At 66.7% G+C, this 13,681-nt stretch overlaps 3 protein-coding genes across 3 annotated transcripts in view; 2 read left to right on the top strand and 1 right to left on the bottom strand.

Moving 5' to 3' along the window:
• Window positions 1-1,046: 1,046 nt before the first annotated feature.
• On the bottom strand, window positions 1,047-2,504 carry EMIHUDRAFT_419689 (hypothetical protein). Its single transcript, XM_005765599.1, has 2 exons — window positions 1,667-2,504; window positions 1,047-1,595 (listed from the first exon to the last, which is right to left on the bottom strand). The coding sequence occupies exons 1-2, from the start codon at window positions 2,208-2,210 to the stop codon at window positions 1,162-1,164; spliced, it is 978 nt and encodes a 325-aa protein (XP_005765656.1). The 5' UTR covers window positions 2,211-2,504; the 3' UTR covers window positions 1,047-1,161.
• A 3,235-nt stretch (window positions 2,505-5,739) lies between these two features.
• Window positions 5,740-6,547, top strand: EMIHUDRAFT_119950 (hypothetical protein; the record flags this gene model as incomplete). The annotated part of the gene is made up of 2 exons (XM_005765598.1): window positions 5,740-5,817; window positions 5,891-6,547. 2 exons carry the CDS (start codon window positions 5,740-5,742, stop codon window positions 6,545-6,547), a joined length of 735 nt encoding a protein of 244 aa, XP_005765655.1.
• Window positions 6,548-12,638: 6,091 nt separating this feature from the next.
• Window positions 12,639-13,681, top strand: part of EMIHUDRAFT_445900 (hypothetical protein) — a 2,292-nt gene continuing 1,249 nt past the window's right edge. Inside the window, exons 1-2 of the mRNA XM_005765597.1 lie at window positions 12,639-12,722; window positions 12,893-13,189. Coding sequence (XP_005765654.1) covers window positions 12,681-12,722; window positions 12,893-13,189 — 339 coding nt within the window. The 5' untranslated portion in view covers window positions 12,639-12,680. The remainder of the gene's footprint in view (window positions 12,723-12,892; window positions 13,190-13,681) is intronic.

The following is a 13,681-nucleotide window of genomic DNA, read 5'->3' as shown; positions in this document are numbered from 1 at the left end:
AGGCCAACCCAGGTCTACAGGCCACGGCGATGGGTATGTGCGACGGCGCAAAGTACTTGAGCGAGTCGCCTTTCTGGGGTGAGCAATATGCGAGCGCATTCCGACGTATTCGCTACGCCGCGATCATGTCCTCGCAGAGCACGGCGGCTTCTATGTCGACAGCGACCACACGCCGGGCAATCTCTCACTCATTGAACTGGTGAGGACCGTGCAGGACGCCAAAAAGAATCTGGTCCTGCCCCTCGTCCCAGAGAAGGAGCTGGTGAAGGGCGAGCAGGTTCGCGTTTACAACGCTCTCCTCGGCGCGGTGCCGCGGCACCCTGGAATGATCCACCAATCATGCCCAGAAGGGTGGACAGAGAAGCACTTTGATGCGTCAGATCCAATCACCGAGCGCTTCGGAAACGCGTTCGGCTTCGCGCAGTTGCTGGCAGTGCTGGGCGAAAGCACAGAGTCGTGGAATCTCGGCCAGATGACGTGGTGCAGGTTGCTCAAGATGAAGAGCGATGAGCAGGGGGTCCGTGCGGAAGCATTGTGGAACATCCTGGCTCTCGACGGTGTGCGAACGATGCTGCCTGGAGGACAGGCGGAGGCTACGGCAGCGTACGCTCGACCTCGGCAGCCAGTACCACGAGGTGTGCAATGTTGCCCTTTCATCGCGCAACACCTCCGCTCCGGGTGCCTGGGCACGCCTCGGCAGCGCTCAGTTTGTCGGTCCCCCCCAGAAGGAGCTTGAGCAATCTCATGCGTCTCGAGCGTCGGACAATGACCGGGCTAGGCTCGCCAGGATGGCTGCCGTGTCGCTGCGCGGCTTGCTGAGCGCAGAGCTTCTGGCGGAGTATCCACACAATGCCACTGAGAGAGTCTCTCTCCCGCTTCCGGGCGCGGGGTCGGGGAGAGATATGCTGAGTCATATGTCGCTCGGCTTACGGATGCTTGCTGTATTCCTGTGTGTATACGAACCGCCGGGCAAGACCGGATACCCCTGGAGAACACATTTTTTCATGAGTGATGAGATCGGATGGACGCGGATCGGTATATACATGTGTGTGTGTATGCCTCTGTGTGCGATAGCTGCACGTGTGGCGACTCGTCGCGCGCGCACGATCACAAAGGCCGGGGTGGCGTCTGCGTCCCTCCCCGAGACAGTGGCGCAACTCTTCAGATCGGCTGGTATCCCCACGTGTCGAGCTCGATCCGCCTCTCGTGCTCGGCGAGCTCCGGGTGCCAAAAGTTGATGAGGAGCACGACCCGGTCCTCGCCGCCGCGGTGGCGCACCTCGTGCTCCCAGGAGTCGTCAAAGACGAGCACCTCCCCCTCCCTCCACTCGCGCCACTCGTTGCCCGCCCGGATCGAGCAGCCTGGCGGGATGACGATGCCGAGGTGCGCCGTCAGGCGCGTGTTGGTCGAGCCGCAGTGCGGGCGCAAATGCGTCCCCGGCCTAAGCGTCGAGAAGAGCGTCTCGCCGCCGCCCGCCATCGCGAGCCCGATCGCCGCAGAGACGCGCTCCATCGTGCCGGCGGTGACGGGGCAGCGGGCGCAATTCTCGGCGTACTTTTGGCCGTTGCCAAAGAGCGGGTACTCGCGCCACTCGCCTAGAGCAAAACCCAGAGAGGGCTCGGGAAAGGATCTGCCAGGAAGCGGGAGGAAGCCCTGCGCCACTCGCCAGCGGCGACGAGGGTGTGGTCGTGCGCCGCCCGCCCGCCCACCGGCGTGAAGGACGCCGGCTTGCGGCGCAGCCGGAGGACCTCGTCGCGGATCTGCGGGTACTGCTCCTCGAGCAGCGCGCACCACGCAAACTCGCCCTTGTCCCACCACGGTCTCGACGTCAGCCGCTTGACCAGGTGGGGCGGTCGCTGCATCCAGTTGGCCCACAGCCCCGCCGCCACGCCGCCGCGCGCGACCGCCTCGAGGCGGCGACGCGCAACCTCGTCGTCCGGAGGCAGCTGCTGCAAGCAGTGCACGCCGTTGACGTGCGCGCCGTGGTGGGCCGCGTCGAGCCGCAGCGTGGCCTCGTATGCCCCTGCTGCATCGGAGAAGCGCCTCAGCTGCATCAGCACCACACCCACCACATACTGCGGCTCCGCCGCCTCGGGCTGCGAGCTGGCGAGCGTCTTTGCGAGCACGAGGGCGCGCTCGAGGTCCCCGGTGCGCTGCCGTGCGAGGTAGGCGCGCACTAGGTTGCCGTAGGCGATGCCCAGGCCGGGCATGGCTGCGATGGAGGCCTCGTAGGGATCGACGGCGGCGGCCTCGCCCTCGAGTATACCGGCGCACACGCCGAGGTAGAAGAGCGTCACGCCGTGCGCCGGCTCGGCTTTGCTCAGCAGCAGGGTTCGCGCCACCTCGGCGCGCCCCTCTTTCAGGAGCTGAGGCAGACGCGCCTCGAGCGATCGGTCGTCGCCCCACCACTCGCGGCTAGGGCCACGCTCGTGAACGCAGAGCGGCGAGGCGGCGCACGCCGGAACGGTCGGCGCCACGTCTGCTGCGGCGAGAGCAGCCGCTGGCGTTGTCGCCGCCGCCGGCTCTGCGCCGGCCCTAGCGGCACGAGCGCGCCTCCTCCAGTCGCCGCGCTGCGAGGAGAGCGTTGTGCTGGTGCTAGCCGGCATTCCGGGCCCTTGCGTCCAAAACGAGAATTCGGGCCGTGGAAAACAGCCTACGTTCTCAGGAGAATCGGTTGTAGGTATAGTTGGCAAATCAAGACACAGAGCTCACACAGAATCGGAGTCGCCTCTTGGGGGGCTCACGATAGGAAGGGTGAGCTCTCTTCCGTGGGCTGTGGCACAGCCAGCCAGCGCCGCGCTCGCCGCTGCGCGACGTGGAGCGGGTGCGATCCGCAGAGGCGAGGGCGACGCTGGAGCCGATAGCCTCCGCGCTCCGGAATCCGAACCGGAACCTGCGTGTGAGCTCACAGCTCACAGCGGGCGGCTGCGCGCGCCGCGAGAACCCGTACGGCCATCGAATGCACGAGCCCAGTCTAGCCAGGGTAGCCTGTCTCAAGCACGTCGGCAGGTGGGGCACGCCCGCGGTAGGTACCCAGCTCCGAGCTCGCTCTGCGGCCGTGACCTTGTAGCACGTCTGTCTGGGTGGTGGGGCGAGAGTCGTCCGTGCCCGCAGGTGAGCATCGCGCCGAGTCCCACGCATCCGCCGCGTGCAGCGCAACACTGCCCGCGGATCAGAGGATCACGCAGTCATCATCCCACTGATTCTCCTCCCGCAGCCGTGCCGCGCGCGCCTCTCGGATGCGCCCTTGCCGCGCCGCCTCCTCCGCTCGCGCCTCGTCCATGCGGCACCGCCACGCCTCCTTGGCGTCCCACCTTCTGGGCATGCACACGGATCAGCGTGACGTGGCGAGGCAGGTGCGGTGGGGCGGCGGTGCTGCGCACTGCTCTTGGAGCGTCAGCTCCGCAGCTTGCGTCAGCCCCACGCTCTCGGTACCCGCGGCGCCGCGCCCTCCCTCCGCGGGCGATTTGCAGGCCGAGACGGAAAGGCCCGCGCGGGCAGCTACCGTCCGCCGCCACGCCTCGAAATTCTGAGAGCCCGCGGCAAGAGGCTGAGACATCCGCTCCTCTTCAGAGCGCATGTGTGGCCAAGATTTTGTTTCGAAAAAAGAAAAGCAAGCAGGGTGAGGGGACGCAGAGGGCTCTCGAGGTTCTCGAGGTGGATATCCTTTGGCCGCGTTGGGTAGCGAGGATTGGTGTAACCCGAGCCACGGAGGCGTGTTTTCTGACGGCCGACCGTCAGTGCACGGAGTTGCCCCTTCTCCGACTGCCCCGGCTAGTTCCCGAGTTTCGCGGGAGTGACCCCATGCGTCAAACCCGAGACCTAGCGCGGGTGGGTTGGAGGGGGGCTCGCTGCAGGGAAGGGCTGTGTAAGAAGCCGACCCCCGTAGTCCGCCCAGCTCCTCCCCATCGGGCCGCATGAGCGGCCACGCCTCGCAGATTCGTTTTCGCGCCTGGGTCAGGCGCGCGGGGCCTCCCCCGGGTCGCTCGACCAGCGATCCGAAGAGTGGCCGCTATGCGAAGGAAAGAGTGGGGCCCTCGACGCCTCAGTCCGGCCCTCCGAGGGGGGAAGGGAATTGCGGGGTCCCCACGGGCGCCTCAGTTCGGCCCTCCCGAAGGGGGGGGGGGGGGGGGAACAAGGGGGGGGGGATTGGGGTGGTGGGGAGGGGTCTCCGTTTCCGGGGGCTAAAACTTGCCTTTCGGGGAGGGGCCTCGGTTGGAAGGGGAGGCTAGCTCAATCCTACTTCTTCCCCTCCTCCCTCGAGGCAGCGAGTAGGCAGAAACATTGCGACTCTGCCCGCTCGCTCGACCCTTTTGCCGCGAGAGGGCGCCGGCCGCGTGTAAGAGAGGTGGCTGGCGCCCCTGAGGCGGCATTTGGTGGCGTGGGCAGTGCGGAACGCTACTGGCGGCGTGACAGGGCCTCTCTCGGTTGCGTGTGCCGCCCATCGGCACGCGGGTGCGCAGATATTGCGACTCTCCCGCTCGCTCGACCCTTTTGCCGCGAGAGGGCGCCAGCCGCGTGTAAGAGGTAGCTGGCGCCCTGAGGCGGCATTTGGTGGCGTGGGCAGTGCGGAACGTTACTGGCGGCGTGACAGGGCCTCTCTCGGTTGCGTATGCCGCCCATCGGCACGCGGGTGCGCAGACATCGCGACTCTGCCCGCTCGCTCGACCCTTTTGCCGCGAGAGGGCGCCGGCCGCGTGTAAGAGAGGTAGCTGGCGCCCTGAGGCGGCATTTGGTGGCGTGGGGAGTGCGGAACGCTACTGGCGGCGTGACAGGGCCTCTCTCGGTTGCGTGTGCCGCCCATCGGCACGCGGGTGCGCAGATATTGCGACTCTCCCGCTCGCTCGACCCTTTTGCCGCGAGAGGGCGCCGGCCGCGTGTATGAGCTATGAGGTGGCTGGCGCTCTGAGGCGGCATTTGGTGGGGCCGGCGTGCGGCCAGCTGGATGCGCTTCATAACTCCCCGGCGGAGGCTGGGGGGGGGGGGGGGGAGTTTGGACCCTGGCAACAAAGCGAGCACTGAAAATTCACAAAATGAAAGCTCTCGTCCGCCGAGCCCGGCTGTTCTTCACCTTCCTAACTAACTAACTAGGGAGTTTTGTTCTCTAAAATTATGTTTCTCCCCAAGATCAGGATATAAGCTAGCCCGATGGCCCGCTGGGTGCAATTCTTAACTCCCCGGCGGAGGCGGGGGGGGGAGGGGGGGGGTTTGGACGGTTGGTCCATCCGGAATCGTGTGTGTCTCGCGCCTTGCGGGGGGGGAGCGGAAAGGAGGAACCTCTTCCCAAGAGCACCACTCTTGGAGCGCCGCCACTACCACCCAGAGCGCTGCAAGCAGCGCCGGGCAATGACGGCTTACCGCCCCCCCAGCCCCCCCTCGGCACACCCCGGCAGCCAATGTGTGACGGCTCGAACCCGCTAAGCCATCCCGCAAGCGGGATAGCCCGCCACTCGAACCCGCAAGCGGGCGTACGAACCGCGAGCGGCTCGCACTCGTGACACGCAGGCGTCCGCCAGACGGCGCCGGGGCTAGGCGACTGAAGAGGAACTACGGCAAGAACCGCACACCACCCGCTGACGAGCGCTCGCGGAACTGGTCCGCGGCGCCCGCCAGGGGCGTGCGCGAGACAAGGCTCGAAGCCCTTTTCTGTGAGCAGGGATTCCCTCCCGGCGGGGGTTGTTGCGGGGAGCCGGCATGGGAATCGCGTGGCAACAAAGCGAGCTGTGCAGCATTCACAAAATGAAAGCTCTCGTCCTCGGAGCAACCGGCGGGTGCGGCGCGCCCTGCCTCCTTCGCCTGCTCGAGCGCGGCGTCGAGGTAAAGCGCCAAAAACCCTGCCACCAGCCGCCTGCGAGGCCGCGTCTGAATGCATGTAATTGGCGCCGCTCAGGTCACAGTCATCGTCCGCTCGGCCGACCGCCTGCCGGCGGCAGCCAAGGGCCACACGAAGCTGAAGGTCGTGGTCGCGCCAGAGGGTCACCTGGCGCTGCGCGTCGATGAGTTTGCGGCACACCTGCGCGGCGCCGACGCCGTAGTCTCGAGCTTGGGCCACAACCTCACCTTCAAGGGCGTATACTTCCCTCCTCGCATGCTCTGTGTTGACTCGGTGCGCCTCATCTGCGACGCCGCGCGCCAGCTGGCGCCGTCGACGCCGCTGCGGCTGGTCGTCGTGAGCACGGAAGGCGTGGACCGGCCCGACGGCGCCGACCCGAAGCGCGGCCTGTTGGAGCGCCTGCTGCTCTCTGTCCTGTGGCTCCTCCTGCCGCCGGTCGGCGACAATGAGGCCGTGCTGCCCTATCTGCACACCGAGGCGTCGGCCAACCCGCACGTCGACTTCGTGGCGGTGCGGCCCTCTGACATGGTCGACGGCGACGAGCGGCCGTACAGCGTCTTCGCGACGCTCCAGAATGGGATCTTCAACGCCGGCCAGTCGACCAGGGCCAACGTCGGCGCGTTCATGGCCGACCTGGTGACGAAGACCGAGGTGTGGACCAAGTGGCGGAACGACTGTCCACAGCTGCTCGACGACACGAAGAAGGCGGCGTGAAGCGTATAGAGGCTCGAGGGCTGTGCCCCATTCTCCCGGCCTGGTCGCGCCCTGTAGCGCCCTCGCTCGGACGGTTCTGCGTGTTCTCTAGTCGCTCTCTCGGTTGTGTGGGATTCGTTTGTGCAAAGCAGCGGGTCTGTCGTACCCTGGTTTATTGTGTTCCATGCGCGAACGAACTAGAATGAAAGAATCACCACCAGAGCCGCGCGGCGGGCGAGACTGGTTGGCGGGTCGGCTTTAGTAGTCGGTTTGACAGTGGGGTGATATAAGAAAGGTCTGTCTCTCACATCGGATCTGCACACGGTCCCCGTTTCCGCACTGCGGCGCGGCGCACGGTGCCTCCGGGGGCCCCCGCCTCCCCCCAGAGGGCGTGTGCTGACCTCCTTGCGCCGCTGTTCTCCTTTGTGCCGCACTTCATCGTCCTGCCCACCGGGGATCGCATCTGCTCGGCAGTTTTCTGGTGAGGGGCTGGGAGCTAGGGTCTCAGCAGACGCGCAGCAGGGCGAGACGAGGGAGGAAGCAGGACTTTGCGGAGATCAGCAGGAGGATGTACGAAGAGATTAGGAGCAGCTGCAGGGACCCGAGGGACCATGTGGAAGACGGCTGGTGCTAGTCCCCCATCGGGAGGACGACCCCGGCTACTCTCACCCTCACCCACAAAGAACCCTGCACAAAGATCGCACGGCGTGGGCACGGGCGGGGACCTGTTACACTTTGGCAAACTCGCGGTCGAGGATCGACCAAAAGTGCAAAACTCTCTCTCTCTCCAAAAGTGTCAAGCCGGTGTGTCTAGATGAACGGCATTTGGAACGAGGCAAGTGGCGAGGTTGATGGAGCTGGAGCTTATGTCGCACGGCAGCAGATTTGCACGTCAGCACATAGGCATCAGAACACTCGCCCCGCCGCATCTCCTCCTCCGCCGCCTCCATCTCCTCTCGCGATAAGTTCCCCAGCCCTAAAGCAAAAAGAAGCGGCATCGCCATCCGCGCACTACCGGCGGGCATTTGAACCGCTTGCACGTGGCCCACCCACTCTCTCTCTCGCTCTCGCGCTGCCGGGATGGCCCTTGGCGGCGGCGCGCGGCGCGCTCGGGACGGCGACGGCAGCGACGGCTCCGGCGACGAGTCATCCGAGAACTACTCGCCACAGCTGGACCGGTCGCAGCGTCTGTCCCCGGTATTCGAGGGCCCGAGGCCGACGCTCGCGTCTGCTCGCCAACGGCGCTCTCGTCGCCGCGCGGCGTGGCCCAGGCGTCGGCCGCCAGCCTCGCCGGGCTGAAGCGCGCGTCAACACCCGGCGGCGCGCGGTCAACGCCGGCAAAGGCAGCCACCGTCCCCACCGTCGCCACGCCGTCGAGCCTCGCCCTCAGGAACGTGACGCCGCTCGCGTCGCTGCCGAGCGGCGGCGGCGCGCCGTCGAGCGAGGCAGGCGCACCGATTGTGCCGACGGCGCCCGGCACCCGCAACCGCGCGGCGCTCGAGCGCTCTCGTCGACACCAGCAGCCGTCGGCGCCCGCCGCCACCGCCGCCGCCACCGCCGCCGCCGCCACCGCCGCCGCCGCCGCCGCCGCCGCCGCCACGCCACCAGAGGCGGCGGCGGCTGGGCCGGCGGCCGAGCCGGCTGCGGCGGCTGAGGCGGCGGCGGCCGAGGCGGCGGCGGCGGCGGAGGCGGCGGCGGCGGCCGCAGAGGAGCCGCCGCAGGCAGCCGCGGCGGCGGTGGCAGGGCCGGCAGCCGAGGCGGCGCCGGCGGCGACAGAGACACCGGCGCCGCGCAGGATCCGCAAGGCGCGCAGGACACCGCCACAGCTGCCGATCTACCGCATCCGCGCCGAGGCGGTGCGGGGCGGCGTCGTCTACCGCGGAAGCGTGCGCGGCCGGCCCGGCTGGGAGCGGCTCGAGCCCGAGTGGGTCGAGGCGAACTTTGGCGCCTACGGCGGCTGGCTCGAGTCGCTGCACGCCGCCGGCGGCGAGCCGCTCGTCGTGCCGCAGGGCGCAACCACCCGCGCGACCACGCGAGCTGCAGGCGCTCATTCTGCGGAGCGCGGCGTCTCGGATCCACAGAGTGTCGTGGAGGGTTGCGGCCCTATCCACGTCATCCTGCCGAGCGCCGTGCCCCAGCAGGACGAGCGCCCGCACTGCGTGGCCCGCGGGCTGGCGAGAGCGCTGCGCCACGCCGGCTTCGACCGGCACGCGGCCCTCTTGCTGCTGCATGCTGATGCAATCGTCTCCGCGCCCGGCCACACGGCAGTGCACGCAGTCCAGTGGCTGCAGCGCGCCGGCGGCTGGGCCAAGACGGAGCGCCTGAAGAAGTTCAAGCCTCTGCTCGACCGCTCGCCGCTGCCCACGCTGCTGCAGATCTACGACTCCAGCGGCGACAGCACGCACACCGTCGCAATCGTCGGCGACCTAATTTTCGATGCGAACGCGAGCTCGCCGCGGCCGCTGTCGGACGAGGGCCTCAACGCCTGCTGCCTGGGCGAGGCGACCTTCGTGCGCCCCTCATACGCTGTGCGGTTTGAGCCGGCCAAGGCACTGCGCGCGGAGGCGGCGCAGGCGCTGCTCGCGCGAGAGAGCGCGTGAGGGCGCTGCCAGCCACACGCGAGCTGCATGCGCTCACTCTGCGGAGCGCGGTGTCTCGGATCCACAGAGTGTCGTGGAGGGTTGCGGCCCTAACCACGCCCCCCTGCCGAGCGCCGTGCGCCAGCAGGAGGAGCGCCCGCACTGCGTGGCCCGCGGGCTGGCGAGCGCGTTGCGCCACATTGTGTTGAGAGTCACTGCGAGGTGTGTCGAGAGTCACTGAGAGATCGCTCCCCTCCCTCCCTCTCTGCTCTGTGGAGAGCCCTGAGCATTACCGCCCCGCGTCCTGGCTACGTGACGTCCTGTGGCGCTCAAGGCTCGGGTATGTGAGATGGGGTGTGCGGCGTGGTGGAGCGGGCGCGGGGTCGTATAGCGGCGGGAGGAGAGGGCAGGCAAGTATTGGCCACCCGTCTCCTTCTCCCACCCACACAAAACTCAAAAGAAAGAGGGGGCCCTGGCCCCAGTGGCGTCGATCTCGGCAGCTGGACTCTCCTCTCCCAAGACGTGGGCTCACTAAGGCCGGTAAGGGGCGGAGCCAACAAGTCGGAGCGGCCGTATGCGTGCCTTGTCGCTGGCGTAAGCCGGCCGCGGGCTGAGCCCCGCTTCACGGGGGTTGAGGTGGCAGCGGAGTTGCGTCGTCGCGGGCGGAGGCGGCGGATTCGACTGCGGCGCAAAACATCGCACGGGCAGGAGTAGAGGGCCCACAGCGTCCGAGGATGCCGATATCTCCGTCCTCCTCCTCCTCATCGTTTTGCCCGCCAACAGCGTGCAACTTGCCCTCGAGCACCGCCATGGCGGGAGCAGCCCGCGCCGTCCCCATCGGCGCCACCGCCTCCCATGCATTCGTAGCCGGATCGTACCGCTCGACCGAGCTGAGGAAGCCGCCGCCGTCGAGCATCGCCACGGGAGCATGCCACGCCTCTGCCATCGGGCGATGCTACAGCCTACACGGAGGGACGGTCCGTCACGTGCCCCCCACGCCGCGCATCGCGATGACTTCGAAGACCATCGCGACACCTCCACCTCCGCGTCACCTCCACCTCCGCATCGCCTTCGAAGATCATCGCGACACCTCCACCTCCGCGTCACCTCCACCTCCGCATCGCCTTCGAAGACCATCGCGACACCTCCGCCTCCGCGTCACCTCCACCTCCGCATCGCCTTCGAAAATCATCGCGTCACCTCCATCTCCGCGTCACCTCCGCGTCGCCTTCGAAAACCATCGCGTCACCTCCGCCTCCGCGTCACCTCCACCTCCGCATCGCCTTCGAAAACCATCGCGTCACCTCCACCTCCGCGTCACCTCCACCTCCGCATCGCCTTCGTCGTCACCTCCGCGTCGCCTTCGAAAATCATCACGAGCCCCACGCCGCGCCTCGCGATGACTGGAAACGGCCCGGAGGCACGTGAAACGGGCTTCTCACCATCTCACGGGGCCGACACGGCGCCTCGACCGCGACGCGTCGCGCGTTCCGAGGGCCCCGCTCGGCCTCTAGCGCCGGTAGGCCGCTCCTTACGCAGCTTCGAGCGGCGGCTGGCGCTAGCGTGCGGCGGTTCCAGCCCGTTCTACGTCGCTTTCCGACACGAATGTAGGGACGCCAGCATGAATGTAGGGCCATCACTGACCAGCAGATCCAGCTGCTGCCGAAGAAGGTCGAGGCCTTGGCTGGCCAGCGCATCGTCGCTGTGTCCGCTGGGGTCCGCCACAGCCTCGCCCTCACCGCTGACAGTGCCGTCTTCACGTGGGGCCAGGGCGAAGACAGCTGCCTAGGCCACGGAGAAGACCTATCGAACCAGCTGCTGCCCAAGAAGGTCGAGGCGTGGGCGCCGGGGCAGTGATGAGAAGTGCGAAAGGGTGCAAGGCTCTGTGTTTCCGCGTCGCCCACGTGCCTATTCGCCACCTGCGAACGTATCCGAGAGTTCGCCACGTGCGAATGTATCCGAGAGTGGCGAGAGGCGAATCCGGCGGCGGGCGGAAAAGGTTTACTTCCGTTTACGTGATCGGGTCCGCAGTCGGAGCAGTGACCAGTGTGTTACGATCTTTGTCGTTGAAGTGTACCCCCCCCCAGGCCTAGCAGCTCTCGTGAGCGCTTCGTGGGCTTGGACTGGTGAAAGAGCGCAATTTTGTGGCTTCCGCGCACACCGAAGCCCGCAGGCGCGGTGGCGCGGAGCTGGCCGAGCTGTGCTACCTCCTACCTGCTTCCCCTGCGCCGCTGCGGTACTCTATCTCTAACCCGCTCCAACGCCTCAGCTTTGCGGTATGTATGCGGAGCTTACGCCTTACACCGCTGTGCCTGGCCTCGAGTGCCTGGCATGCCGCCTGCTGCTGCCAGCGGCTCTGTGGCTGTGCGCTGTGGCCGTGGGGGGGGGCTCCACCCCTGTCCCCCCAGCCCTCCTCGAGCAGCCCTCTTCGATCCCTCTCGAGCCTGAGCCACCCCAGCCTTCGTTTTCCCGCTCTCTCTCGAGACGCACGAGAGACGATACTCGAGAGACGCGTCGCCGTCGGCCGTCGCGAGCGCCCGCGGTAGCGGTGTCGAGCGGTGTCGAGCGGTGTCGAGCGGTGACGAGCGGTGACGAGCGGTGACGAGGTGTCAAGTTTGGCACCTTGACACGGACGAGCGTGGTACCGGTACCAGCCTAGATGGTGTCGAGGGGTGTCGAGGGGTGTCGAGGGTGTCGAGTTGGCATGGCGCCTTGGCGGCACACACTCTCGACGAGGACAGTCCTGCCTACGGGAACGTGTCGCGCGCCGGCGACCACATTGCGGCGGGGTGGTTGCGCGTACGAAGCGACGATGGCACGACCACCGCCCTGCATCACAGACCGGGCAAGGAGGGGCCTTCTCGTGTTCCGCCGGGAACAGGAGGCCTCCCCCCCTCCCCCGTCCTGAGCAGCTACGGGTGGAAGGCAGCCCCTTGAGTCGAGGGCGGCGCGACCATTGCGCCGCATCAAAGACCAGAGGCCCTGTCAGTACAGATGGTCGCGCCGCCCCGCTCCGCGTCGCCCGCCGCCGCCCTGGGTGAGTCAGGCTGCGCTGCACAGCCTGCTGAGCACGCTCCTGACGAGCGGCGCGCCCCACGCTGGCCCGCCGCAGGCGACGCGGGCGGCGAGCCGATGCGCGTGTCGTAGGCGTAGGCAGCGCTGGCGAAGCGAGGCGGCCGGCGCCGGCCCCCGGAAGCGGTTGCAGCGAGAGAAGCGAGTCAAAAGACACTGTTGAAAGTGTGGGGAGCAGCCTGCCGTCGAGCAGTGCGCCGCGCAAGCCCGCTGCTGGCGACCCGATCGAGAGCTCGTAGTCATGGTACTATTCAGCGCGCCATCGCGCCCGAGGCGGCCCGCCCTGGCCCTGTAGACTTGCCCAGAGAGCTTGGCGAGGCTGTACAGAATGCCCAGAGCATACTGGGCAGGCTCCCGTCGAGCGACGAGCCATGCTGGCTCGTCGCGGGCTGCGAGCTCGAAGATAGAGCTTCGCCTAGTGGGTTGTGCTGGAAAAAAAGAAAAACCACTCCCGCCGCAGCCTCCTTTGCCACCAGCCGCCAAGGCACTCAGCTCCACTTCTGATGGTCTGCTTCCTCCTCTGTCCGGACACGCCGCCCGAGCGGGTACGCATCCGCCGCCCCGTGCCACTGGGCAATCCGCCGCCACGGAGTATCCGCTGCCCGTCGCTTGGCGCTGCGTCCGACATCTCCACTCCCTACTGAAGCGACCCCGCCCCTGCCGGCTCCTCCGCGCATCTCCACTCGCCACCGAGACTTGAGCGCTCCTTACTCAGGCGGACGCCAAGGGCGGCAAGGGCGTCGAGCAGGGCAAATTCATTGCGGCGCAGCACAACCCGAACCAGTTTGCGCTCGGACTCAAGGACGCGTGCTGCGTTGAGCCGGGCTGCTGCATCCTCTCCGGCCTCGGCGCGCCCTTTGGCCTGACCGCGTGCTGGACCCGCAAGGCTGTGCTCGACAAGTACGCGGGCGGCATGCAGAACTACGTTTGCTTCCAGGGCTACATCCCCAACTGCTGCTGCATGGACACGTCCGACATGTGCCGCGGCTCCGAGCTCGGCCTCTGCCTCGAGGCAGCGCCTAGAGAGAGAGGGGGGGGGGGGCGGTGAGCTAAAGCTGACTCCTATGAATAAGAGTTGCGTCCCTTACCATGTACAGGGGTCCCCTTGGAACATGTCTGCCAGGAACACATTGGCGAAGTGCATAAACGCAGCGCCGATGGCCTGTTTGGATGTGTCGTAGAACCTGTATGGCCGCGGGGAGGGGGGTCAGGAAAATATTCCATGAGACATACAAATGTAGCTATTCATGGACAAATAATAGTGATAATAATAATACTGATATGCTCTCAAGAATCACTAGTCTTACATCCTTCTGATCAAAGACATCTGAGAAACCATAGAACCTGTCGAATGTGAACACTTCTTTAGCTTCTTGATTTCTCCCATTCTTCCCTCATTACAAAATGTGCCAAATATGTCCAGAATTTGCCTATCTGCAAAATCTCAGCTCACTCCCCCAAAAGTCTAGCCCATAACACATTCAAATTTCCTGCCACTTTGCCA

This window comes from Emiliania huxleyi (genome assembly GCF_000372725.1).
Source record: "Emiliania huxleyi CCMP1516 unplaced genomic scaffold EMIHUscaffold_549, whole genome shotgun sequence".
Taxonomy (NCBI): domain Eukaryota; phylum Haptophyta; order Isochrysidales; family Noelaerhabdaceae; genus Emiliania; species Emiliania huxleyi.
This window is presented reverse-complemented; position numbering and strand designations above follow the sequence as displayed.